Source organism: Hemicordylus capensis, chromosome 6 (assembly GCF_027244095.1).
Source record: "Hemicordylus capensis ecotype Gifberg chromosome 6, rHemCap1.1.pri, whole genome shotgun sequence".
NCBI classification, from domain to species: Eukaryota; Metazoa; Chordata; class Lepidosauria; order Squamata; family Cordylidae; genus Hemicordylus; species Hemicordylus capensis.
Window position 1 is genome coordinate 76,673,159 of NC_069662.1, and position 27,107 is coordinate 76,700,265.

Sequence of the window (27,107 nt, forward strand, 5' to 3'; positions counted from 1 at the left end):
CTGTCCAGCCTCTGTTCGAAAACCTCCAGGGAAGGAGAGCCCACCACTGTATGAAGCAGACTGTTAACTGTTGAAGAGCCCTGAGGACATTCTTGCTAAATCTGCTTCCTTGTCATTTCAACCCTTCGGTTCTAGTCCTGCCCTCAGGAGCAACAAATCCACTCCTTCTATGACAGCCCTTTAGATATATTTCCCTTAATATTTTCTTTTCCAGGCTAAACATAACCAACTCCTCCAGTCATTCCTCATAGGACTTGGTTTCCAGACCTCCTATTTATTTATTTATTTATTTATTTATTTATTTCATTTAAAGACCGCCCCATCCAAAGGCTCTGGGCAGTGCACAAGTTTAAAAAGACCTAAAAACAAACACCATTTAAAACACATTGCTTAAAACAATATAAAAACAATTTTAAAATAATTCAAAACTATTTAAAACCAATTGAAATATGAAAAACAATTTTAAAACCTTGGAAGGCCAGGCCAAACAAGTAAGTCTTTAGGGCTCTCTTAAAAGCCAACAGCGAGCCTAAACTGTGGATATCTGCTGGGAGTGCATTCCATAGGCCAGGAGCAGCTACAGAGAAAGCCCGATTCCGAGTTGCCACCAGACGTACCAGTGGTAACTGGAGACAGACCTCTCCAGATGACTTCAACATGCGATGGGGATCATACAGAAGAAGGCGCTCTCTCAGACCCAAGCTGTTCGGGGCTTTAAAGATAATAGTTATCTTGTGTGCTGTACTATGAACCTGTTTCAGTTTATCAACATTCTTCTTACAATGTGAGCCCCAGTAGGAATGTGCACAAACCAATGATCCCCAAGGTTTGTGCACTGGTTCGGTGCTGAACTGGTTCGCATGAGGTTTGGCAACGTGGGGACTGGGAGCGGGATCTTTTTAAATAAGTCGAGCAGGCCCTCACCTGCTCTCTGCCACCACATGCAGCTTCTTGCTGCTGCGGCACTTGTTTCATACATGGCATCTGTGCATGTGCAGGTGCCATTTGCGTGGTCAGCAATACCATGCTTACCAACAACCTTGGTTCGTGCACATCCCTAAGCCCCAGAAATAGACACTGTATTCTAGCTGTGGTTTGACCAGTGCAGAATAGAATGAAACTATATGTCTTGTTATCTGGACATCATGGTTCTGTTAATGCAGCCTAAGATCCAAAACCATGGATCACGGTTACAAGAAAGAGAGAAGCAAATAAGATTCCTGGGGATGTCAATAAATTGACAGGGATATTCCCCACTCCCCTCCTTTTGTCTCCTGTAGTCCCATGTGGATGACCTGTCCCTGTAATGGCAAAAGTTGTGAACCACTGGCTTAGACATCATGTCCCACCAAATTCCATTGTGGCCTAAATTACATTAGACTGCTCAATTTGGGCAACAAAACTTAGACACCATTATAACTTATAAAAATCAGAAGAAAAACAAAATAGCTCTTCAAAAGACCCCTGAACAAGTCAAGAGATTCTTTCTAAACCTTTGGAAAGAAAAACCTGTGTAATTTCAGAACTTTCCTAACCAGTTTCTCGAAAAGCTTCTCCACACAATTTATACCATGGCTTTTAGCAAGAGCTTAGGAATTGCATTGAGCTCCCAAAGATATTTGGGTATTTCTGTCTCAAAATGCTGTCTTCCAAATCCCTTTGCATGGTCAGTTTGCATTTCAATCACACTGAATACAGCACATACTTAACTAAACCATTCAAGCTCAAAAGCTTTTTGCATATCTTATCTTCTGCTAATCACTGAGTGCCTCAGCTGGAGTGGAGAGAGTCAGAGAAGTCAATTTCAATCACAATGCTTTTCCAAAGAACAAAGCATTCAATTTGTAAACAAAAAATCTCTGCTTTTTAAATTCTTGATTTTGTTTTGGTTACAAAACCTCCGAAATTGCCATTTTCGGGCACAAAACATTTTGTACCCGAATTGAAATGCACAAGCTTAGATGGTACTTAACATGCCCCTGCAAAGACTTTGAAAAGTGTCTTGAAGAGATGCATCTGGCAGAAATTCATCAGGGGCATCTCTAGCATGTGATTGGGCAAGCTGCTTTTGTTAAATTTCTGCCTGGATGCAGTCCTCACCAGCCCAATGTCAAGCTGAAAGGACATTCTAGGAAGGCACAGGACCTCTGTGGGTGCATCTCAGACATTTTACATCAGATCTCCACCATATTTGGAAGGGCAGTGTCATGTGTCATCTAGCTGATGTCTGCAAATATTTAGACAGATTGAAGAGATGGTTTCATTTTTATGACCAATAGAATGTTCAGGGCTTATAATGGGAGACTGTTGTAACAGCTTCTCATCTTAACTATACTGTACCAGTATAACAAATGTGAAAGGGGAGACTAAAGTTGGAAAGAAGTAGTAGCTTCTAACCATCACCCAAAATCATATAATGGCTACAAGTCATAAAGGAGATCCTATTTGGGAGTATTTTGAAGACAACCCTTCTCTGGGTAAAAAAGGAAAACGATGACACGATGTTCAATGGATGACACTATAGGGTAAAGTTAGGGAAGGGTGTCACCCAGGGAGTATGCCATAAAATCCCATTATTCTCCCATTCCCCACAGCAAGAACCCTTCAATAGGGGATAGCAGGTATGGTGTTGTATTTAATGACAAACTGTTCTTTGCATTCACAGCAATGAGGAGATAGCACATTTATTCACTATACTCTCTTTACAGTTACATATTCTTATCACCCTACTGCAAAATTTATGGTAGAGCATCCTTTCTAGTGCCTTTGCAGATCTTTCCAAAGTCCATCATTGATTTGTTTGTTTCGACATTGACTTTCATTATATATATAAAATACTTAGAGCTGCAGATTAAGTCAATAAGGTTTAAAGGGTGCCCTCATTTTAAACAGAACTTAATTTGATATTCTGTAGTCTCAGTTTCTATTAATAAATTATTCCTTTTAATAGATTATTAACTAAAATATCATGGACTTTTCTTTAAAACAGGTAGAAGCTTACTCATGGAAAGGACTTATCTTTGATAAAGAAACAGCTATGAAAGTGGAATAAGTTTCATGTCTTACCAATCTTACAATAGCTTGATTCCTTACAATCAAGCAAGTGCCATGATCTAACCTCACATTACTGAAAGCCTCAATATCCCAACTATAATGAAATCAGCACAGGTTATGTTGGAGATTGTCTGATAGATGGCACTGATACCAAAAACCGAGTTGATACCAAAACCCACATGTACATAGCCAAACACTGCGGTATTCTTTGTAAAAAAAACCTTTCACCAATTGTTAAGGCTGCCAGACATCAAGCATGTTTCCAGACATGCTAGTGCATTATTCCTATTTCTAGAGCGCCAGTTTCCAAACTGAACAGTACATGATCAGGATGTACAGGGGGAAAGATAGTATAAAAGTATCATTCCTCACATTCAACTGCACTAGAATGGAGAATCTGCTTGTCTTAAAGTCATACATCTGCCTTAAAGACATACATCTCCCATCGTCAGAAGGGACAGGGAGGAAGAAGGTAACAAGGAGATGACTGAAAACTATGATGCTGATGAGAATATTTGGTTCTGATGGAGCCAGGGATTGCAGTGGTGGTATCAAGAAATCTGAGGCACACACAGGGTTAAGGAATGAAGGAATAGCACAGATACATATGTGCAGATCTGGAGATACAGATTATGTGTAGATGCAAAGGCCAGAGGCAGCTTCCCCATAAGACCAAGTGAGGTGAAGGCTTCAGGCAGCAAGTGTACCATTGGGCAGCAAGTGTGGGCTCCCTGCTCAGTTGTGGGCTCCCTGCTCAGTCTCCCTTGACGTGTCACCCCCACCTGCCTGCTGCCGCCACCCTCCCTCACCTTCACTTCTGCTGCTGCTACCCTTTGCTCTGTGATTCCCCCACCTTGCTGGTCCTACCTCTCAAGCACCCAATTCACTGCTCCACCCACTGGATTGATCACCACCCCTCTTCCCCTCACTGGCCTTTTCAGTGGTGTGCAGCAGTGGTGTGCAGCACAATGGTACACTTGCTGCCTGAAGCCTTCATCTAGCTGGTGCCACTGCTTGCTGTAGCAGGTAGTGGGCATCTAGCATCACTGGCCAGTCTCTCTTTCTGTCATCATGCCCCCCACCCGCTTTTTCTCTCTCTTCCCTGCAACATCAAACATACACTTTGTCTCCTCACAATATGGAGAAGACGAGTTTGCTGGAGGGGACAGAGAGCAAGTGAGAGAGAAAGAGAATGTGAGAGAGTGCACCAGCAGAACAGTGGCATTCAGTAAGGATGTGCAAAACGTTTCGGGCACAGATCGATCTGTGCCCGAAACTAGCAATTTCGGGTGATTCGGGGCCGAACCGAATCACCCCCGATGCCCCCCGATATTTTTCGGGCCTGAGCCGAATCACCCCTGATTCGTGCCTGAAAAATTCGGGTGATTCGGGATGACGTCTCTTTGAATTTCCCGCCTTTTTGCCTCCATTGATTTCAGTGCAAAAAGGTCTGGTGTGACGCCTGCTCGAATTTTGGGTCCCAGGGGCAAAATAGTGGGGTGGGGTGGTAGTGCCTAATGGGTGGAGGCTACCACCCAAATTTCAGGGGAATTGGGCAAAGGGCTGATTTGTGGGGAATTTTTGAAATTTTAGTGTCTTTGGGGCAGATCGTGGGCATAGAGTGGGATCTGGGCAAAAAGAGTGGGGTGGGGTGGTAGTGCCTAATGGGTGGAGGCTACCACCCCAATTTCAGAGTGATTGGGCAGAGGGCTGATTTTTGGGGAATTGTTGAAGTTTACACATCTTTAAGGTTTTTCTCCATAAAGAAGCATTGAGGTGTCAGCAGATGTATAGCTTCACGTGGGGGGCAAAGGGGTGGCCTAGAGCAGTGTGGGGTTGGTGGTTGTGCCAGCTAGGGGCAAGGAAGCTACCTGAATTTTTTCAAAGGATTTGGGCAGAGGGCTGATTTTTGGTAAATTGTTGAAGATTACGCGTCTTTAAGCTTTTTCCTCATAGGGTATACATGGAGCTTTCAGCAGCCCCATAAGTGCACTTGGGGGGTGCTGGGGTGGCCCAGAGCGAGTGGTAGTGTAGTGCACATAGAGTGCCAACCACCCCCATGGGTTTCTAACCCATGGGGTACAGGGTTCTGTTGTTTCTGAGGTATTCTGAGTGTGGATTCTATGATAGCAAATTAGAGTGGATTCATGGTGTTTCATTGAAAATCTCATTTGAATCACCGAAAACCCAAATTGCACACCCCTAGCATTCAGTGAGACTAGCCAGTGATGCTGAATGCCCATTGCCTGCTGCAGCAAGCAATGGTGCCAGTCAGAGGACACAGCATGCCATTAAAGAAGCCAGAGTGAGTGATGGTGTCAGCTCCACCAGGGGTGGCCAGGGTCAGGGCCAGTGAGGCAGGGACAGGGGTGGCCTCCCTGGCAGCATGTTGCAAGTTGCCTCAAGCGGCAACAAGTCACCTTTGGCAAAAGGGCACATGACCTACAAAGACCGAGGGCTAGTAATCTAGACAATATGCTAGCATGCTGGGGTTTTGCAGAATGCATCAAAAACAAAACACAATTCTTATTGATCACACAAACTGAAGAGGTATTGATGCATATTATGTGGTGAGGTACAGAGAGATTTGGGATTGTCCTGAATCAATATGAATATTTTTCCAAAGCAAAATTATATACCATTCCCTGCAAGAAACATGCATTTTTCTCAACACTGCCATTTTATTAATATTTAGGGACAATTTATTGCATGGGGGGGTGCGCAGAACGGACTCCAGTAGCCTATCACTGAAAGTTGAATCAATTACTTACCATTTTTGCAGATGGGACAGCATTGTTCTGGTTCATATACAGGGTCAACACAGTCAGTCTGAGGACAAGCAGACACTGTGCACACTACTTCACCATTGGCTTCACAGCGGCATTTCTCACATGGCGAAACCTGCAAGTAAACCCAACTATACTGTAGTCAACTCAGTATATTTTCAGAGGCTGGATTGCATCTACATTATTCCATGTTGTAATTTCGTTTGTTTCAATTACTGCTAAAAGTGAATTACTGATTCCACATATAGTACATAGAGTATGTGCAATAAAAATTATTTTGGTGATACAAACATAAACATTGGCAGAAGTATTCTTCTAAACATTAGGAACAATTTCAGATGTGAAACTACCATCAATTTTGATTATTTCAATTCATTTCTAAAATGGCTACCAAATTAATGGAGGCAATATGTACTATACATCAGGGTTGCTTCTTTTGTGATATGACCATGGAACTTGGTGGGAATGTACCTGACAACATTACAAACAAACCACGCTTTTCGTGTGTGTGTGTGTGTGTGTGTGTGTGTGTGTGTGTGTGTGTGTGTGTGATATACTATACTATATCATACTATATTATTGACAGTATATTGAACATTTCATTGTCCTGGTCTTCCCCTGGTCACCACTGAGAGCTCTTCTTGTAATCACAATGTAAGTAGGAGCTCAACACAGGAGGCCACTGCTTCTGGAAGAGTTGTGAAAGTAAAGGGTGCCGGCTACCACTGTCTGTCTTCAAATGTTATAATCCACATTCTAACATTTATCACATTCCTACTACAAAGACCACCCATTGACCTACTGTACAGATTTTATCTACCACTTTCCAGGCCATATGGATCTTTTCTATCTTTACTATTTCTCCTCTGATCAAAATGATGTAATTCTTCAAACTTGCCAAATTTTGCTTGTCAGCTTGTAGAACTTGGCAAGAGCTGATTGCTCTTCCATAATGACTTATCACCTGTATGTATTGTGATTTCTCTGGTCTGTGATTGTAATAAATATTACTACTTTGTCTATCTGGCCCTATTGCCCATCTTCATTACTATGAATCAAATGGGGGAAATAGTCAATGAGAATAATTTGGTACAGTTCTCCATGGGGGCTGATTGTGAATTGGCTTTCTCACATAGGCAGCAGTATGGAATAACCAATTCATATTTAAATCCTGGGCATTGTCAGGCATCAGCATTAAGATTGGAGTGCTTAAATTTATATTCAACCTGACTTCAAAGAGACTATTAAAAAGCACATGATCTGATGATCACTGACCTTCTTACTTAATTATCTAAACTTCATGTTTCAAAACATATTCTCCTCCTTCTCTCTTGCACATACCTCAACATTTTTATAAATGGATAAAATTTGACAGGTTATTCACATCACAGTTTTTCCCAACACCGGAAATGAAAATGGTCAACCTCTGTTCTCAGAGGCAAACTCATAATTTGAAATGTGGAGAAATCAAGGATATTATCCCACTATCCTGGGGGGAAAGGAGACATTTTTAATTCCTAGGCAATTTTATCACATTTTCAGGCATTGGGCTGATGTTCTGTTTTTCATAAAAGTACACTATCAGCTTTCTTTCAACAAATATCTCTTATCCACACCATAATCAAATATAAATGGGTACAAATATGTCAAAGGGCTGGTTCACATGGTCAAAACAATGCTGGTTAACATCCAGCTGAGAAAGGGGCTGCCGTGGAGCACATGAGAAGGAATCCCAGTGGGAAGCCACACTGGCTTGCCCACACAATTCTGGTTGGCAACATTACAGCAGTTCCCGACTCCAGACACTGGCCCTGCCCTTGCTCAGACATGTCTCTGAGGACATGAATGCCATCCCAGCAGCCCTTGCCCTGCGCTCACATTGGCAAGGATTCACTATGTCATTGGCCCTGACTAGGGATGTGCATGGAACCGCGGCAGGGCGGTTTGAAGGTGGTGGGGGTCTCCCTTTAAGAGTGGGGGGAGGGTGCACTTACCCCTCCCACTACTTTTCCCCTTCCGGCGTCAGTTTTTCAAGCAGCCCATCGGGGTGACAGCATACCTCCCTGCTGTCCCGTTGCCCTACTTTTCCAGATATGACTGGAAGTTGCTGATGCACCGGTGCACACAGGCGCATCAGCAACTTTCAGTCATATCCGGAAAAGGAGGGCAACAGGGTGGCAGGGAGGTATGCTGCCACCCCGATGGGCTGCTTGAAAAACGGATGCCGGTGGGGGGAAAGCAGCAGGAGGGGTAAGTGCACCCTCCCCCCGCTCTTAAACGGAGAGCCCCACCACCTTCAAACTGGTGGAACCACCAGTTCTTTGAACCAGTTCAGAGGCCCATAAAGGGCCTCTGAACCAGTTCCATTCACATCCCGAGCCCTGACAGCAGCCACAGCAGCTCTGAGCACTCTTGGCTGTCCTCAAGCAATTGTAGAGCATTTTGGCAATGCTTGGCCCAGGGAGGTGGGGAAGCTGTGAAGGTTGCCAAAGGTTCTGACCACAGTGAGCCTCATATCACCCTGGCAGAGAGGGGAGAGAGCCAGTCAGTCAGAAAGTGGTCATCCAAGACTAGACAGATAGGCACACAGGGCAATCATCTAGCCCTGCCTGGACCCAGAGGTTGGATTCGTCAAATGCAGGGACCCCAGGCCAGGGAACCTGGGACAGCACTTTCCCTGCTGCCTGCCAGTAAAGCCCTCAGACTACTTAGGAGTATAATTCAAAACCTCAAGTCATGTAGCCCAGATGACATGAGCAGCCTACATAATGTTATTTGCTTAGCTAAAAGGAAAGCAACTGTGAAATTCTTCAATTTCTGTTAGGTTCTCGGTCCACATGCAAGAACACTAAGAAACATCACTCAATAACAACAGCAGCAACAACAACAACATTTATATACCACTTTTTAACAAAGGTTTTCAAAGCAGTTTACATAGATAAATAATAAATAAATAAAATGGATCCCTGTCCCCAAAGGGCTCATAATCTAAAAAGAAACATAAGATGGACATTAGCAATCCTAGAGGTACTGTGCTAGGGGTGGATAGTGCCAGTTACTCTCCCCCTGTTAAATAAAGGGAATCACCCCTTTTAAAATGTGCCACTTTCCCCAGTTATCAGGGGTTTGTTACATTCTAGGTAAAAAAAGACACAATCCAGTATTTGCTGTACTGGATTTTGAGCTAGATGCCTGGAACCTTCCAGAAGCAAGGGTGATAATTAATTTCAAATTTGTTTCTTTCTTTGTTTGTTTAAAATGTCTTATATACCACCTCCTCCAAAGACTCTAGGTGGTGAACAACAACAAGACCAATAACAATTAATTTTAAAAAAATAATAATTAAAGGGCAAATGCCTGGCAAAACAGGTGGGCCTTAAGAAGGGCCTTCAAAGCAGCCAGGGAGACTGAACGTCTCTGTGGGGGATTGGCACTGGTGGCCAGCCAGTGTCCAACAGGTTCGGGGATTTGAAGACAATAAGCTCAGACCAGGGTAAATGCAAAAGAATTTTATTAGGTAGAGATAAAGAATACCTAAAGAATCAATTTATTTAAAATAATCATTTTAATAGTTTTTTTAAAATTAATAAACCCAACTTAAATTTTAAAAAAATCTTATCTAAATTTAAAAGATAAATCATTTTCATTATTTTTAAAAAGTAACCAATGTTATCCATCCTACTTCCATCACTAAAAAAAGATATTTTAATGTATTCAGTCATTAAGAAAACCACATTTCAAAATTAACAACCTGATTCAACAAGAGGTCAGTTCAGCCTCTTATGTCACCTCATTCACCCTCTTGCCATCCTGCGGGCATCCAGCTCTATTAATGAAACCATCCCTCATCTGATAGAGGCAACCTCTTGCCTCACTTCTAAGCCATCCACGACTTTTTATTTATTTATTTTACTGAACATATTTATATACTGCCCAAAACGCAAATCTCTGACAAATGTTGTCACTGTCCTATACTGCCTACTTGGGTCAAGACTCCAGCTGATATAAGAGCGTCATACATTAGGCCACTCTTCTTCTGGCTGATGGCTATAGACATTACCTGTGGCTATAGACATTAGATCTTTAATCATAGTTGCCAAATTCTGACCAGCACAAGTTCCTGTCTTATGGCAAGAAGTATGCCAGGCTTACAGGTGAAACTCGAAAAATTAGAATATCGTGCAAAAGTTCATTAATTTCAGTAATGCAAATTAAAAGGTGAAACTTATATATGAGATAGACGCATTACATGCAAAGCGAGATAAGTCAAGCCTTAATTTGTTATAATTGTGATGATCATGGCGTACAGCTCATGAGAACCCCAAATCCACAATCCCAGAAAATTAGAATATTACATGAAACCAATAAAACAAGGATTGTAAATAGAACAATATCGGACCTCTGAAAAGTATAAGCATGCATATGTATTCAGTACTTGGTTTGGGCCCCTTTTGCAGCAATTACTGCCTCAATGTGGCGTGGCATGGATGCTATCAGCCTGTGGCACTGCTGAGGTGTTATGGAAGACCAGGATGCTTCAATAGCAGCCTTCAGCTCTTCTGCATTGTTTGGTCTCATGTCTCTCATCCTTCTCTTGGCAATGCCCCATAGATTCTCTATGGGGTTCAGGTCAGGCGAGTTTGCTGGCCAATCAAGCACAGTAATCCCATGGTCATTGAACCAGGTTTTGGTACTTTTGGCAGTGTGGGCAGGTGCCAAGTCCTGCTGGAAAATGAAGTCAGCATCCCCATGCAGCTCGTCTGCAGAAGGAAACATGAAGTGCTCCAAAATCTCCTGATAGACGGCTGCGTTGACCCTGGACTTAATGAAGCACAGTGGACCAACACCAGCAGATGACATGGCTCCCCAAATCAACACAGACTGTGGAAACTTCACACTGGACTTTAAGCATCTTGCATTGTGTGCCTCTCCATTCTTCCTCCAGACTCTGGGTCCTTGGTTTCCAAATGAGATGCAAAAGTTGCTCTCATCAGAAAAGAGGACTTTGGACCACTGAGCAACAGACCAGTTCTTTTTTTCTTGAGCCCAGGTAAGACGCTTCTGACATTGTTTGTTGTTCAGGAGCGGCTTGACAAGAGGAATACGACATTTGAAGCCCATGTCCAGGATCCAGCTGTGTGTGGTGGCTCTTGATGCACTAACTCCAGCCTCAGTCCACTCCTTGTGAAAGTCCCCAACACTTTTGAATGGCCTTTTCCTGACAATCCTCTCCAGGCTGCGGTCATCCCTGCTGCTTGTGCACCTTTTTCTTCCACACTTTTCCCTTCCACATAACTTTCTATTAATGTGCTTTGATACAGCACTTTGGGAACATCCAACTTCTTTTGCAATTACCTTTTGAGGCTTTCCCTCCTTATGGAGGGTGTCAATGATGGTTTTCTGCACAACTGTCAAGTCAGCAGTCTTTCCCATGATTGTAATTCCTAATGAACCAGACTGAGAGACCATTTAAAGGCTCAGGAACCCTTTGCAGGTGTTATGGATTGATTAGCTGATTGGAGTGGGACACCTGGAGCCTAGACTGTTGAACCTTTTCACAATATTCTAATTTTCTGGGATTGTGGATTTGGGGTTCTCATGAGCTGTACGCCATGATCATCACAATTATAACAAATTAAGGCTTGACTTATCTCGCTTTGCATGTAATGCGTCTATCTCATATACAAGTTTCACCTTTTAATTTGCATTACTGAAATTAATGAACTTTTGCACAATATTCTAATTTTTCGAGTTTCATCTGTAGTTTTTCCTTGCTACAGTTCTGCAGTATCTCAAGTATTGCCCCTGCTCCTATATCAGCTGGGAATCTGATCTGTACCTAATCAGTGAGGCGAGTGGGTAACTAGCTGCACCCTAATGAGGAAATAACTTATTGTCAAAAATCTCTCAAAGAATCAGGAGCTCACAGTTCTTACCAAGAATTAGCAATCCTGCTTCCGATCCTTTTTATAGCTCTTGACCCTGAAGAAAAAGCCTTCCTTGTTACTATGTAACTGCTAACAGTTAAAAAGTCTTTCTGTGACCAAAATTCAGCTTCTTGGTGCTTTAAGTAACTGCAGCCTGAGAATGTCAACCGTGTACACTTCTGCACGGTGGATAAAAATAAATTAGTTTTATTTAAAATAAAAACATAAACGATTGAAATTAGATTTTTTATTTAAATCAAAAATTTTAAATAATTAATTACTAAATTTCAAATTATAATTTTAAAAATAACATGGCTAAAATTAAAACTCATCACGAACATTCTACACCAACACTGCAAAAATGAATTAACGATTCACACACACTGGATTAACTATCAATCAAACTTGGGTATTCATTTCAGTTTCATCTCATGAAAAAGGCTGTAGTCTTGCTCTGAAACTATCAGCTCTTGCTTTTGGAAGTGTCTTGGCTTTTAGATTCTGTTTCTAAATAGTTGTCATATGTGCAAAGACATGGACTGGATAGTATGGAAGTTATTTTGTGGTGGGGTTAGGCCAAGGCCAGAGATATACATTTTCTGGAAATTTTTGCACTGGAAAATTTTCCAATGCAAATGGGCCACTTTTATTTGCATAAAATCTGCATTATTTCTTCCTCTCAAAACAATTACTATACAAATTTCCCTCATGTCCTAAACAGACTGTGATCTGATTTGACATGTTACGTAACCTATTTATACAGTTAAAGCAAAAAACATAAAGCACCCAAATACCTCCACCATATTAATTTCCTCTCACTGTATCTCAAAAGTTACTCAAGCCAATCAGAAATATTAGTAATGGCAATGTTTCTGTTTAAAAAAATAGCATATGGGGAAAATCCGGAAAACTTTCCATTTTGGAAAATTGTATGTAGAAAATTTTCTACCCCAAATCTCTGGCCAAGGTAGTGGAGTTGACAGAGACACAATATCACAATTATCTTCACTATATTTCAAGCAGGGACCACTTTAGCAAAAACTTTCAATTTGAGAGCCATTTCCCACATGCTGATCTCTACACAGTACTGTGATTTTTGCAGTGTCAGAGGGGTCCTTTAAGAGAAATAGAGCCCTTTTAAAAAAAATTAAGATTTTATTAATTTCTAATACAAAGAATACAAAAGGCAAGAAAAAAAAATTAAAAACTTGAAATAAAATTAAAAAATTAAAATTAAAATTAAAAATTGAATCAAAAAGACAAAAGGCATCTCTAAACTTCTATATACTAAGGTAAAGTACAATCATTGAGATACAAATTAACTGTCTTATTAGAAAAAAAGAAAAGAGAAAAAATTAGAACAAGAAGATAGCATAAGAATTTATCATGTAATAGCAATTAGATATAGGACTGGTTTATGTGTTCTTTCAAATATCAAACCGTTTGTTGTTTTCAACCAACAAACATTAAACAATTGCTTCAATGCAGCTTTTCTCTAATTAGTACCAAGAGCCCTGTCCTGCTCCAGCACCATCTTGGAAGGTATGTATGGTGTGCTAGGAAGCTCCTTACCTGCTCGCCCCCTCCCTGCCACTTCCCCCTGCCCCCCCCCCCATCGGTTCTTGTTTTAGAAACAGCCATGTGGGGCTGCAGCATTTCTTCCTATGGCCCTGATCAGTGTCAGCATGAAAATGACCAGTGCGCGTGCGACCTGGTCATTTGCATGCTGACCGGGCCTGCTCAGTTGGCCTTTGAACATGTGCGGAGGTCAACTGAGCAGTGCGAGTGGGGCAGCCTCCCTGCAGGATGCTGTGTCAGCTGACATGGTAACATAGTACATACCAGGAACTATCAAAAAAATTACACAAAGTATTTCCTCCTAGATGGTGTAAATGCTCTACTGAGTTGTACGCTAACAGGTTTTACTGATCAGATTTACTGCAGAGGGGAGGAGAGTAGACATTTGAATGCACAGAAGGACCACTTGAAGAATCACAGTCAGAGGTAAGCAACCTGCCAATCTCAAGATTGGTGCAAAGAGCTTGCGGGCAGACTGTGGGGAAGGCGGGTTTAACCTACCTTCCCCACAGATTATCTCCTCTTTGTCCCAGGGTGGACGGATCGCCTGCCCAGACAACTGGCTATGCTCCCAGCAGTTCCGGGGGTTGGGATACCGGGATGTGCCGCTGCGCATCACCCTGTCTCCTGGAGCTCCAATAATGGATCACACAAGTGCACAATGCATTATTGGGATCCCCCCTCCCCTGCTGAGTTTGCCAGCTGCAGCTGATACACAATTTAAAAAACGAGGTTAGGGGAGCACTCGCTCCCTTAACCTTATTTTAGAGGAAGGATACTTTGGCAGGTTTGCCACCATGTAGCTTCTGGGACTGGGCCCAATACTGGCAGTTCACATGAGCATGCAAAACTGGGCTGAACTCCCTTAGCTCAGTTTTGCACACTCTTGTGAATAGCCTCATAGTGTTTAATGAAGGAGTATGGCTGTGCAGCTCTGTAAATGTTGGGTATAGGCATATGTATTGGCACTGGTGGCCAGCCAGTGTCCAACAGATTCAGGGATTCGAAGACAATAAGCTCAGACCAGTGTAAATGCCAAAGAGTTTTATTAGGTAGAGATAAATAATACCTAAAGAGAATTACAGAACAAAAGGATATACCAAATGTCTCTTCAGCCATCAGGAACCCGAGATGAAGACAGACGGACCCACTTAAAGCTGGCTGGTGCATAGCATCTTCCTAGGACTCCAGAGCTACTCTCAGGTTCATATTACTGGGGTGTCCTGCTGCCTTTTTATACTTTTACAGAACTCATAACAACACCTGGAGATGATCTGGTCACACACCTTATCAGTGTTTGGGTGGGACTCAAACACTTAAACAACTGCCAAGGACTCATTAACACCACCTGAAGATGGTCTGGTGGGTTCATCTTATCAGTAGTTTGGGTGAGACCCAAACACTTGACCAACTGCCAAGGACATTCTAATTAAGATATTGTTCTTGGAGCAAATCTTATCTATCCTTCCTTTTTCATGTGGTTAGAAGGATGTTTTAAGTAAACCTTACTAATCAGTACAAAAAGGATATATGAAGTCAAAATTAGGGATGTGCACAAATCGATTTTTCTGATTCAATTTGTGCCCCTAACAAGTCAACCCCTGATTTGTTTTGTATCCAAATCTACCCCCTCCAAATCACCCCAGATTTGATTTGTATTTGCTTTGATTCAATTTTGATTGGGACCGATTCAGACCACTTAACAAGGACCTAGGACCACCAAATTTGGGTGATGGGTAGGTCCCCATGGGTGCCACCTACCACCCAAATTTCAAGGCAGTGAGGCACCTGGTTGATTTTTAATGGATTTTATTTTAGTTTTTACTGATTTTGAACATTTCCACCATAGGAAACAATGGGGATTCAAAGTTGCCATATCCTAACCTTAAAATGGATCCTCAGCTTTCTTTTCTTTTTTTTAAAGCTAAGCTCTAGCCCTTGTAGAAGTGGAATTATGGAGCCAGATCTGCAGTCATTTTTCAAGTGCTTGGATTCTTTGGTGTATAATAACTTTTCCTCATAATGAATCCCTATGAGGATTCATTGCACACCTTCATTTCTTCTGTTCATTTTGACTGTCAATGGACAGTGCCACTGTCAACTGCCATGTGCCAACTACACCCGCCCCCCACCTGCAAGGCAGTGGGGTACTCATTTTAATTTTAAGGAATATTCAAATGTTTAGATTCTTTGGTGTCTAATAACTTTTCCTCATAATGAATCCCTGTGAGGATTCACCCCTGCCACACACAGTGGGATACTCAGTTTATTTTTAAGGTATTTTTGAAGCGTTTTGATTCTTTGGTGTCTTCATTACACACTTTCATTTCTTCTGTTCATTTTGACCCCAGTGCTTTGTGGGCGGGCGTGGGGAATTAGTGGGATCCCATGTGCCAACTACCCCCCAACCCATAAGCCACTGGGTACTCTGTTTATATTTCAGGAATTTTTGAGGTGTTTAGATTCTTTGGTGTGTAGGGATTCATTATGAGGAAAGGTTATTAGACACCACAGAGCCTAAACACTTGAAAAAAAATCCTAGAACAGAAACTGAATAGTACCCCACTGCCTTGCGGGTAGGAGTGGGTTGTAGTTGGCACATGGCAGTTGACAGTTGGCACTGTCAAAAAGACAGTCAAAATGAACAGAAGAAATGAAGGTGTGTAATGAATCCTCATAGGGATTCATTGAGGGAAAGTTATTATATACCAAAGAATCCAAACACTTGAAAAATAGTGACCACAAATTTTGCTCCATAATTCCACTTCTACAAGGGCTAGAGATTAGCATGTGTGTGTGTGTGTGTGTATAAAAGCTGGGAATCTGGGGGAATTAACAGGACCACAGTGGTGATTTTTTTTGGTCTCCAAATCACCCGAATCAGCTAGATTCAGGTACAAATTGATTTGTACCCAAATCAGTTTACACATCCCTAGTCAAAATATTAATGCATGAATGCAGGTGGTACAGTGAAAAACAAGGTCTCAGAAGGTTACAAAAGTTTGAGGTTATAAAAGTTCAAAATGAAACCCTTTATGTGAATAGTAATATTGGGAATCTACAAAATCCTATGTGCATAGAGGGACAAAGGGGACCACAGCACTAAACCTCCTTGCCATATCTTCTGCAGTGACACTATAGCATATCTCTATGAAAGGCTGTTGAATTTGCCTTGGAGCAGAAGGAAATCAGGGAGGCACTGAAGAGATACAGAGAGCAATAATGGGTGACTTCAATTACCTTCACATAGACTAGGTAAAGTCACATTCAGGTAATGACAAAGAGGCTAAATGTCTAAATACACTAAATGATTGTGCCTTAGAACAGTTGGTCATGGAACCAACCAGAGAGAAAGTGATCCTGGACTTAATCCTCAGTGGTGCTCAGGGCCTGGTGACATGGAATCCAAGGAAGCCCAATATGGACACTTTTGGCTTCAGAAGAGAAAACTTCTTTAAAAATGAGGGTATTGATGAAAAGAAAGTTCAAAGGGAAGGTCAGGAAGGCAAAATCATTCCAGAGTGCATGGAACTTATTTAAAACCATTAAAATAATGTAAGTTCATTCCATTAAAATGATGGGAGCTCAGAATGTATACCACCCCACACCCAAAGATACCACCAAATCCAGGAGAATGCTTGCATGGTTAACAAATAGAGTAAAGGAAGCTATAAAAGGCAAGGAGACATCTGTCATAAAATGCAATCCTGCCCCAATGAAGAGAATAGAAAGGAATACAAATGCTGGTAAAATAATTGCAAGGGACAATAAGGGATGTAAAAAAAAAAAAAAGTTTGAGGAACATATGGCTAAAAACATCAAGGGGAATAATAAAAAATGTCTTTCAATACATCAGAAGCAGGAAACCTGCCAGAGAAGCAACTGGACCATTAGATGGCAAGGGGGTGAAAGAGATGATCAATGAGGATATGGAAATTGCTGAGAAGTGAAACAAGTTTATTGCATTTGTCTCCATGATAAAGGATACCGAGCGAGCATATACCCATGCCTGAACTGAGCTTCTCGGGGAGTGAGGATGAAGAACTGAGTCAAGAAGAAATGACAAGAGATGATGTTCTAAGCCATCTTGAAAAATTAAAAATTAACCAAGGCCAGATGGCATCCACCCAAGAGTTCTTAAAAAACTTAAATGTGAAATTGCTGATCCTTTAGCAAATACAGTATATGTGACTTGTTCTTACACTCAGGCACAAAGCCATAGGAGTGGTAACTACCCAGTGAAAATCAATCTTCAAAAAGGAATCCAGGTGATTTAAAAGGTGGGGGGGGGAGGGTTCAGGTCCAGGGGGGGGATAAAATTGTCAAACCTATAGAAGAACAGGCCTTGCTGAAAGAGAATCAGCATGGCTTCTGCAAAGCTAAATCTTGCCTCACTAACATTTTGGAGTTCTTTGAGAGTATCAATAAGCATGTGGATAGAGGTAATACAACTGACATAGTATACTTGGACTTCCAAAAAGGTTTTTGCAAGGTTCCTCATCAAAGGCTTTTGAGTATATTTAGCGATCATGAGATTAGGACACATATTCATTCATGGATTGGTAATTGGTTGAAAGTCAGAAAACAGAGGGTAGGAATAAATGGACAGTTTTCATAATGAAAAATGTAAGAAGTGGGATTCTACTGGTATCTGTGATTCTTAATTTATCACAAATGAACTAGAAATTGGGGGGTAAGCAGTGAAGTGGCCAAATTTGCAGATGACATTAAACTATTTAAGGAAGTGAAATCCAAAACAGATTGTGAGGTGCTCCAAAAGGATCTCTTCAAATTGGGTGGCCGGGCAACAAAATAGTTCAGTGTAAGCAAATGTAAAGTGATGTACATTGGGGGAAATGATCTGATGGGATCTGAGCTGCCAGTGACTGACCAGGAGAAGGAACTTGGAGTTGTGGTGGACAACTCATTAAAGATGACCTGGGCACGCAAATGGCCAGTGCGCATGTGCAGCAGGCTTCAAAATGGCCGTCATGAGCAGGGAGAGGGCCAAAAAGGCCCATAAAAGGGCTGAACTGGTCCTAAAAAAACCAGGAGGCCAGCAGAGGAAAGCAGGAACCATTGGAGTTCGCTCCGTGGCCATAGCAGCATCCCCCAGAGGCCAACAAACCAGACCCTCCCCCCTTCGAACCTGGGGCCCAGAGCAACTTGCACAGATCCAAACTGGGCCCAGTTCAAGTCCGGTTTGATTTGAAACAAATCGGGCTTCCCAGTTCCATGCACACCCCTACAACTGAATGAGCAGCAGTAGTGAAAAAAGCAAATTCCATGCAAGGAATAATTAGGAAGGAGACTGAAAATGAAAATGCTTATATTATGATGCCTGATACAAATCTATGTTGTGGCCACATTTGGAATACTGTGTACAGTTCTGGTCACTATACCTCACAAAGGATATTGTAGAACTGGAAGAGATGCAAAACAGGACCAAAAAAAAAAAAAAAGGCCAGAAAGCTAAAGCACTTTTCTTATGAGGTTACAACATTTGGGGCTTTTTAGTTTAGAAAAAAGGTGGCAAAAGGGAGACATGACAGAAGTTTATAAAAGTATGCATGGTGTGGAGAGAGTGGAGAAAAAGATGTTTTCTCCCTCACTCACAACTCTAGAACCAGGGGTCATCCCATGAAACTGATTGCCAGAAAATTTAGGACTGACAAAAGGAAGCACTTCTTCACACAGTGTATAATTAATATATGGAATTCTCTGCTATGGGTTTGTGGCGATGGCCACCAGCATGGACAGCTTTAAAGGGGGCTTAGACAAATTTATGGAGGAGAGTGCTTCAATGGCAAGTAATCTTGATGGCTATAGATTACCTCCAGGAGCATTTCCAGACAGGGCTTTTAGTTTGGAATGGAGGGTGTGTGTTCACACATTGGCTGGATTGACACTGAAGTCTGTGTGAGATATTGGGGAGCACTTCACATACAATTTGGGTTTTTCATTGCATGTTAGAGCCTAGCTGGATGTATGTCTGGGGTTAAAAAATCCACTTTTTGCATCTGGTTTTTTTGGACAAATTCAGACTTGCAGTAAAGTCTTGCAGTAAACCCACAGTAAACCCTCTTGTCTGGGAAAGCTCCAGGTTCAGAATCAGGATGCCTCTGGACACCATTTGCAGGGGAGCAACAGCAGGAGAGGGGACATGCCTTCATCTCCTGGTTTTGGACTTTCCAGAAGCATCTGATGGGCCACTGTGGGAAATAGGATGCTGAACTAGATAGGCCTTGGGCCTGATCCAGCAAGACTCTTCTTATGTTCTTATGCTCTTATGCCAATGCTTGAGTAGAATGGGCTTTGACCCCCAGTGCAATCAGCCATTTAGTGACTTCATAACAAATTTTGATAGGTGAAATGATCCATCATGACAAACATTGGGAGGAAACCTACATTCTCAAGTCAGAACAGAAGCAACACAGAAACAATACATTTGTTTTATGTAGGATGGCAGTTCTATGCAAATAAAAAGAGATTGTTCTATAACCCTAACCCTCTGCTTGTGAAGTGGGAGATGAGAAAAATATAGGTAAAGAAATTTCTGTGAAACATGAAAGGTAGAGACTCTTTTAGGTAGAAAATTAACTCCAGGGTGTAATACCATCATGCCTTTAGCGCTCAGGTCTCAGTACTGTGTGCTGAGATCTGACAGATTGTTACTAAAAAGGCTGTTTTCCATGAGAGTAACCATAGATCCCAGATTGCTAATGGTTCAAATGGTTTTCTCATGAGTTGCGATAGAACCAAGAATATAGTTCAAGCCAGTGTTTTCTTGGATGGTATCAGGTAGAGATGCATGAGGCCTCTGAATAAACTTTTAATTTCTGAAGCTCTAAAAAGTTTAAAACTTTAAAAGTGACCCTTCCACCTCTTTATGTGAGTTCATTACAATGGCTGCAAGATATACAGTACCTTGAGAGAGGAAAGGGCTTTATTTTCTAAATCACAAGGAGGCACAAAAGAACCAGATTTAAAAGAGCAGCTTGTGGTGACAGTTTGTACTGAGCTGTAAACATAGAAAAACATATCCACTTAGCTGTGTGGAATCCATTTCAGCTGTGTGGAAAACATTTCAGTGTGAAATCCTTCCTAGCTGCTCTTATAGCTTTTACTACTTTCTGCTCTAATGGTGCCACCATGGTATTCCCCAGCTTATAAGCCTGATGGTGTGAATATCAGGGTGAAGAACCTGCCATCATCTTTGGAGAGGCATTGAAGATGGGTTGGAATCTGCAGGTGAGTCCTGTGAAATAGGTATAGGAGTATGAGAAACCATGATTGGCAGGGCCACCATGGTGATATAGTTATGCAGTCTGCCTTGCCCCCCATTTAATGACTTATTCTGTTTATTAGACAGAGGGAAAGGGGGAAATAGACAGAGATCGCAACCCAACAGTGGAGAAACACATCACCCAAGGAAGCAGGGTCATGTCCCATTCTGCTGCAAAAGATACTGCGCATAGGCAGGTTAATCATTGACCAGTCCATGCAGTTGTACCGGAAAATGGATAGGCTGCAGTCAGCACAGCTCTTGTTAATGCCAGGGCAAGGTGGGAGGGGAGAAAGAGGCACAACCAGGGTTGCCATAAATCAGAGGCAGCTGTGTCTCATTTGCCCCCCGCCCCACCAGCTCATTAGGATGAGCAGCTACTGGATTTGTTCATTAGGAATCATAAGAGTCTAGTTAAGAACATAAGAACCACCCTGCTGGATCAGGCTCAAGGCCCATCTAGTCCAGCATCCTTTCTGTTTCACACAATGGCCCACCAGATGCCTCTGAGAAGCCCACAGGCAGTGAGTGAGGGCTTGCCCCCTCTCCTGCCATTGATCCCCTGCAACTGGTATTTAGCAACATCCTGCCTTTGAGGCTGGAGATGGCCTATAGCCACCAGACTTGTAGACACTGATAGACCTGTCCTGCATGACTAGTTTCCCCATCCACACAGATGGGATGACATAGCCAATATCCCTTTTTATTTCATTTTTCAGGGGAAAATGCATGAATGAAACAGACACATGGGAAGATAAACTTATTTCAGAGCACTCAAACATTTTTTGGTCAAAATACCAAAAAGAGAGAGATTTTATTGCAAGTTTAGGAGCAAGGATTAGGAGAAGAGGAAAAGATTAGGCATATAAGAAAGCAAAAACTTGCAAATTAGTTTCTAGTCCTATAGATCTAAATTAGGGATGTGCACGGAACACACATCAGCAGCATTGCCCTCCTCTTCTGGATATGACTGGAAGTTGCTGACACTCGCAGGTGCGTCAGCAACTTCCAGTCATATCCAGAAGAGGAGCGCAAAGGGGCAGCAGGGAGGTACATTGCCGCCCCGATGGGCTGCTAAAAGAACCGACGCCAGTTGGGGGGAAAGAGGTGAGAGGGGTATGTGCACCCTCCCCCACTCTTAAAGGGAAACCCCCAGCACCTTTGAACCAACAGAACCACCGATTCTTTGAACTGGTTCAGAGGCCCATAAAGGTTCCAAGCACATCCCTACTCTAAATTGCAGGAACACTTAGTTACAGCAGTGGTTAACAAACTGGGAGCCTTCAGATGTTGCTGAACTACAACTCCTATTAGCCCCAGCTACAATTTATTGTGGCTGGGGATGATGGGAGATGTAGTTCAGGCACATCTGGAGGCTCCCAGTTTGGGAACCACTGGGTTACAGTCTTTCTAGACCAGTTTAACCAGGGAGGGACAAATAAGGCTGGCTGAAGTTCACCAGAAGGGGAGAGAACAAAGGGGGAGAGAGACATGCAATTCAACCAAACTAGGTTGGAGTAGGCAAGGTCAAAATTATCCTTACAACTAATAGGAGATGACATCCCTCAGGTTTACAGAGCTAGGAACACCGTTGCTGGGAGGGAATCAACCCCATTGGTAGGGGTGGGCACAATAAACTTTTTTGATTTGATTCAAGCTCAAATTGAATAGCAAAAATCTCAAATTGATTTGTCAAAAACAGCAGGCTTGGCCAGCTGCCTCAACAAATCAACCTCGAATCACTCAAATCACTCAAAATTGAGTGATTCAATTTCCATTTTGAGGCCCCCTTTCCCAGGAAAATCAGGCCTCAAAATGGCGCTTTTCCCCGGGGAAAGCTGGTCTACCAATTGGGATTGGCAGATAGAGCAGATAGAATAGCCCAAACTTAGCATGTGTGCCTACCTGGGTAGACCAGTCCTCCAAGGCAGGCTGATACATGATGTCCAGAGCAGAGGGCTGGTCTACCACCTGATCCCAATTGGTAGACCAGTTCTCTCCAGGGGAAAGTGCAATTTTGAGGCAAAATGGGCTTCAAAATCGTGTTCTAATCACCCAAATCAATTCAGGTTGAATTGGGGGGTGATTCCCCTTGATCCCGAATTGGGCCCCGTATGTTGAGGGTGATGCGATTCAGGGTCAAATTTGCGAATCACTCCTGATTTGACCCCATTCTATTTGAGGGCTAATCAAATTGCACACCCCTATCTATTGGTGGCTTATTTAATGGACAAGATCTTTGCACCTGTGGGCCTTCTACTTATATCCCAAAATAAAAGATGAAAGATATGTTAAAAATTATTTGCTCTGGCATACTAGAAGTGAAAAACTAGAAGTGCATGTGCAACAGCAGGCATTACAATAGCTACGCCCATGCTGAAATGAAATCACAGTTAGTTTTTGCTCTATTCTGCACATTTCATTCTAGATGGTTGCCAAGTGAATACTTTGTGATGAATAAATAACATATAGAGAGCACCTTCTTTGTTATGAACTCTGCCGCCTGTTATGATTTTCTGGAGAGATCAGGTTACAGTTGCCGCCGGCTCGTCTGGTGGCGACCAGGGACCAGGCTTTCTCTGTGGCTGCCCCAGGGCTTTGGAATATGCTCCCTGATGATATAAGAGCATCTCCTTCTCTGTTTGTTTTCAGAATACCCTGTAGCAGATTACAGTCTTTGTCTCAGAGCAAGCTCACGTGAGGGAAATAAATGCTGAATCATCCCTGCTTGTAGGGGTGTGCACAGAACCACCAACTGCGGTCCGGCACTGGGGTTTGGGGTAGCTTTAAGAGCGGCGGGAGGGTTTACTTACCCCTCCCGCTGCTTTCCTGCTCTGGCGCCGTAATCTTAAGAGTAATTGGGGCGGCAGGATACCTCCCTGCCGCCCCTTCCCCGATGTTGCTGAAAAATCTCCCAGGAGTGTTTTGCGTGGACGTCACAGAGACATCGTGCACGCACTTCACGTCTCTGTGACGTGCGTGCGCGCAAAACACTCCTGGGAGGTTTTTCGGCAACATCGGGGAAGGGGCGGCAGGGAGGTATCCTGCCGCCCCAATTACTCTTAAGATTACGGCGCCAGAGCGGGAAAGCGGCGGGAGGCGTAAGTAAACCCTCCCGTCGCTCTTAAAGCTACCCCCCACCCCGAACCGAATCACCCAGGTCTGGACCGGTCAGGAGGCTTTTTCAATGGCCTCCAGACTGGTCCGGGCCCATCCCTACCTGCTTTTGCTGCCTGGCTAGGCTCCTCCGAAAACTATCCTGTATGATCAGTAGGTTCAAAATGCTGCCACCGCCACCCCTTTATCAACAGAGCTTGAACCTCCCTGGGCTTGGGGTGGAATCCCAGGGAAAACTCTATTTATTTTGCTCTTGGGCAAGTACAGAAACCTTCCATGGGCAAGCCTGCACGTGATGTGAAAACTGATAGCTTCTGACTGTTTGAGGATGAGATTGCACCAGAGGAATCCCCCTTTGTCCCAACTTTCTGAGTTAAAAACCAACTCGGAGAGGCTCGTAAAAAGCAAAGAACTAAAAAACAGTTTTTTCCAATTACTACAGACTGTTTCCATATGAGAATTTCTCAGTGTTTAAATTCAGTTGAAAATACTTAGTGAGGCTCTTCTCACAATCACGTAGACCTTCTATGGGGCTTGTGAGGAGAGCGGGCTAAGCCCGCTCTCCTCACAGATGACCAGCTAGTCTGCTCTGGGTGGCTGCAGTGGCCACCCACACGACTGCCGACTCTGCGCGGGCTGGGAGCATCACGGGGCCGCGTGGCCCCTGGAAGCTCCAGTATGCCCTGCACGAGCACTGCAGACCCACAAGACTCACCTGTTCTCTCAGACTTTATGTGATTATTTTTATTGTGTTTCGTGGATTTTAATCAGTGGCTTTTTATATCGTTCTGAACTTTGTACACCACCTAGGTACAAAAGTATGATAAATAAATATAGAGATGTGCAAAATGTTTCAACTTGAAACAAGCCTTTTTGAGCTCAAAACAAAATGCCCTTCAAATAAAGGTTGTTTCAAGCTCGAAACAAAGCAACCCTGAATGCTATTTTGGAGGCCTGTTTTAACCGTGCAGAATGGTTTTCTGGCCCTGGCTTCCAATTGGCTTGTGATATCCTTGCTTCTTAGTTGGCTTGTTATCAGACAAATCAAGTGTTGTCATGGGCACCTGTGCCCCTATTGGCTGGGGGGAGGGAGGAGGGGGGACACATTTGGAGGGAATTGCAAAATTTATTCAAAGGGACTCAGAGGCAGAGAGAGTCCTTATAGTGTGCCTCTCTTGAAGAGGATACACCAGGAGAGGAAGAAGGAATCAAGGAAGGTTTGATTTTGTGGTATTCTTTTATCAGCACTGGGTATAATATGCTGTGTTATTGCTGCTATAACTGTCTAGTATTGCTGGATCTCAGATTGACAAAGGCAGAACTTGGGTGCCTTCCTTTCTTGAGTTGTAGTTTGTTTTTATGTGAGATAATGTTGTAGTAAGACATGGACAGTGGCAGGTGTGTGTGTGTGTAATATTTCTTGGTGATTGCTGTCATGAGTTCCATGTCTGGCCCTGAGACTAACTTGTGCTTCATTTGGTGCTCTGGTCTGCTCTGCAGTCTGCATTGCAAGGTGTACTCAGTCAAAATGAGGTTCAAGTTGCTCTAGTTGAGCTTATGGCTATGCTTGCTGTTAAGGGCTTTGCTGTGGCGATTTGTGTGGTAATGCAAATTGCCTCTGCATATGTTCAAATGTCACTAAAATGTCATTTGCACATGCTCGGAAGCCTGAACCAACCTGACCTGTCATTTGGGAGGCCGGCGGGGGTTGAGGGTGGGGTTGGAGGAGTTCCCACTGCTCCCATCAATGTCACTGCCACAGCTGCCTCCACTGCCCCTGGCAGCTACAATTTAAAGCTTTTAAATTTTACAATTTAAACCTTTTCTCTTCACACCGCCGGCCTTAGGTTAGGGAATCTCCCTGTACTTTTAAGGGGGAATTTTTCACATTATTCCCCTTTACAAGTATACTCCTCGAACTGGTCCAGGAACTGGTGGCGACACTTTGGTGTCCCTAGGAGCTACCCAAATGAAACAAAGGGGTGCTTCAAGTTTCCCCATTGTTCCCTATGGCTGAAATTCTCTAAACAAAATGAGTTGTTTCTGAGTTGTTCTGATGAAATGATTTGGGTTCAAAATGATTTGTACCCAGATCTACCTGTTTTGAGTGATTTGTGAACAAAACAAATCACTAGGCTTGTGCATTTCGATTTGGGTACAAAACGTTTTGTGCCTGAAAATGGCAATTTCAGAGGTTTTGTAACCAAAACAAAATCAAGAATTAAAAAACAGAGATTTTTGTTTACAAATCGAAATGACTGTGTTTTGGACAGAATGCTTTGTTCTTTGGAAAAGCATTACAATTGAAATTGACTTCTCTGACTCTCTCCACTCCAGCTGAGGCATTCAGTGATTAGCAGAAGATAAGATATGCAAAAAGCTTTTGAGCTTGAATGGTTTAGTTAAGTATGTGTTGTATTCAGTGTGATTGAAATGCAAACTGACCATGCAAAGGGATTAGGAAGACAGCATTTTGAGACAGAAATACCCAAATATCTTTGGCTCAATGCAATTCCAAAGCTCTTGCTAAAAGCCATGGTATAAATTGTGTGGAGAAGCTTTGCGAGAAGCTGGTTAGGAAAGTTCTGAAATTACACAGGTTTTTCTTTCTAAAGGTTTAGAAAGAATCTCTTGACTTGTTCAGGGGTCTTTTGAAGAGCTATTTTGTTTTTCTTCTGATTTTTATGAGTTATAGTTGAGCAGTCTAATGTAATTTAGGCCACTATGTAATTTGGTGGGACATGATGTCTAAGCCAGTGGTTCACAACTTTTGCCATTACAGGGACCGGTCATCCACATGAGACTACCAGAGACAGAAGGAGGGGGTGGGGAATATCCCTGTCAATTTATTGACATCCCCAGGAATCTTAGTTGCTTCTCTCTTTCTTGTAACCATGATCCATGGTTTTGCACTTTCTTAAATGCAGTGATGATAAATCTCCACAATTCTGAACAGTAGGCTGATTTGTTTGGGCTACGGCTCACTCCACTTCAGTTAAATGAACATTTGAAGCTGTTCCATAATACCAAGGCAGTTTTATTTTATTTTTATTTATTTTTTTACATTTTATATCCCGCTCTTCCTCCAAGGAGCCCAGAGCGGTGTACTACATACTTCGGTTTCTCCTCACAACAACCCTGTGAAGTAGGTTAGGCTGAGAGAAGTAACTGGCCCAGAGTCACCCAGCTAGTATCATGGCTGAATGGGGATTTGAACTCGGCTCTCCCCGGTCCTAGTCCAGCAATCTAACCACTACACCATGCTGGCTCATTGGTCTATCTTGCTATCTCAAATGACCTGTGGTCACTGTTCCATGGGGAGGGAGTGTTTTTATTGAAAGATTGCTTGAATTCACAAAT

General features: G+C 42.7%; 1 protein-coding gene across 2 annotated transcripts in view; it reads right to left on the reverse strand.

Moving 5' to 3' along the window:
• Window positions 1-27,107, reverse strand: part of VWC2 (von Willebrand factor C domain containing 2) — a 140,827-nt gene that overhangs the window by 96,808 nt on the left and 16,912 nt on the right. For both annotated transcript variants that reach the window (XM_053265653.1, XM_053265652.1), the window contains exon 3: window positions 5,826-5,955. In XM_053265653.1, the coding sequence (XP_053121628.1) occupies window positions 5,826-5,955 (130 nt within the window). The remainder of the gene's footprint in view (window positions 1-5,825; window positions 5,956-27,107) is intronic.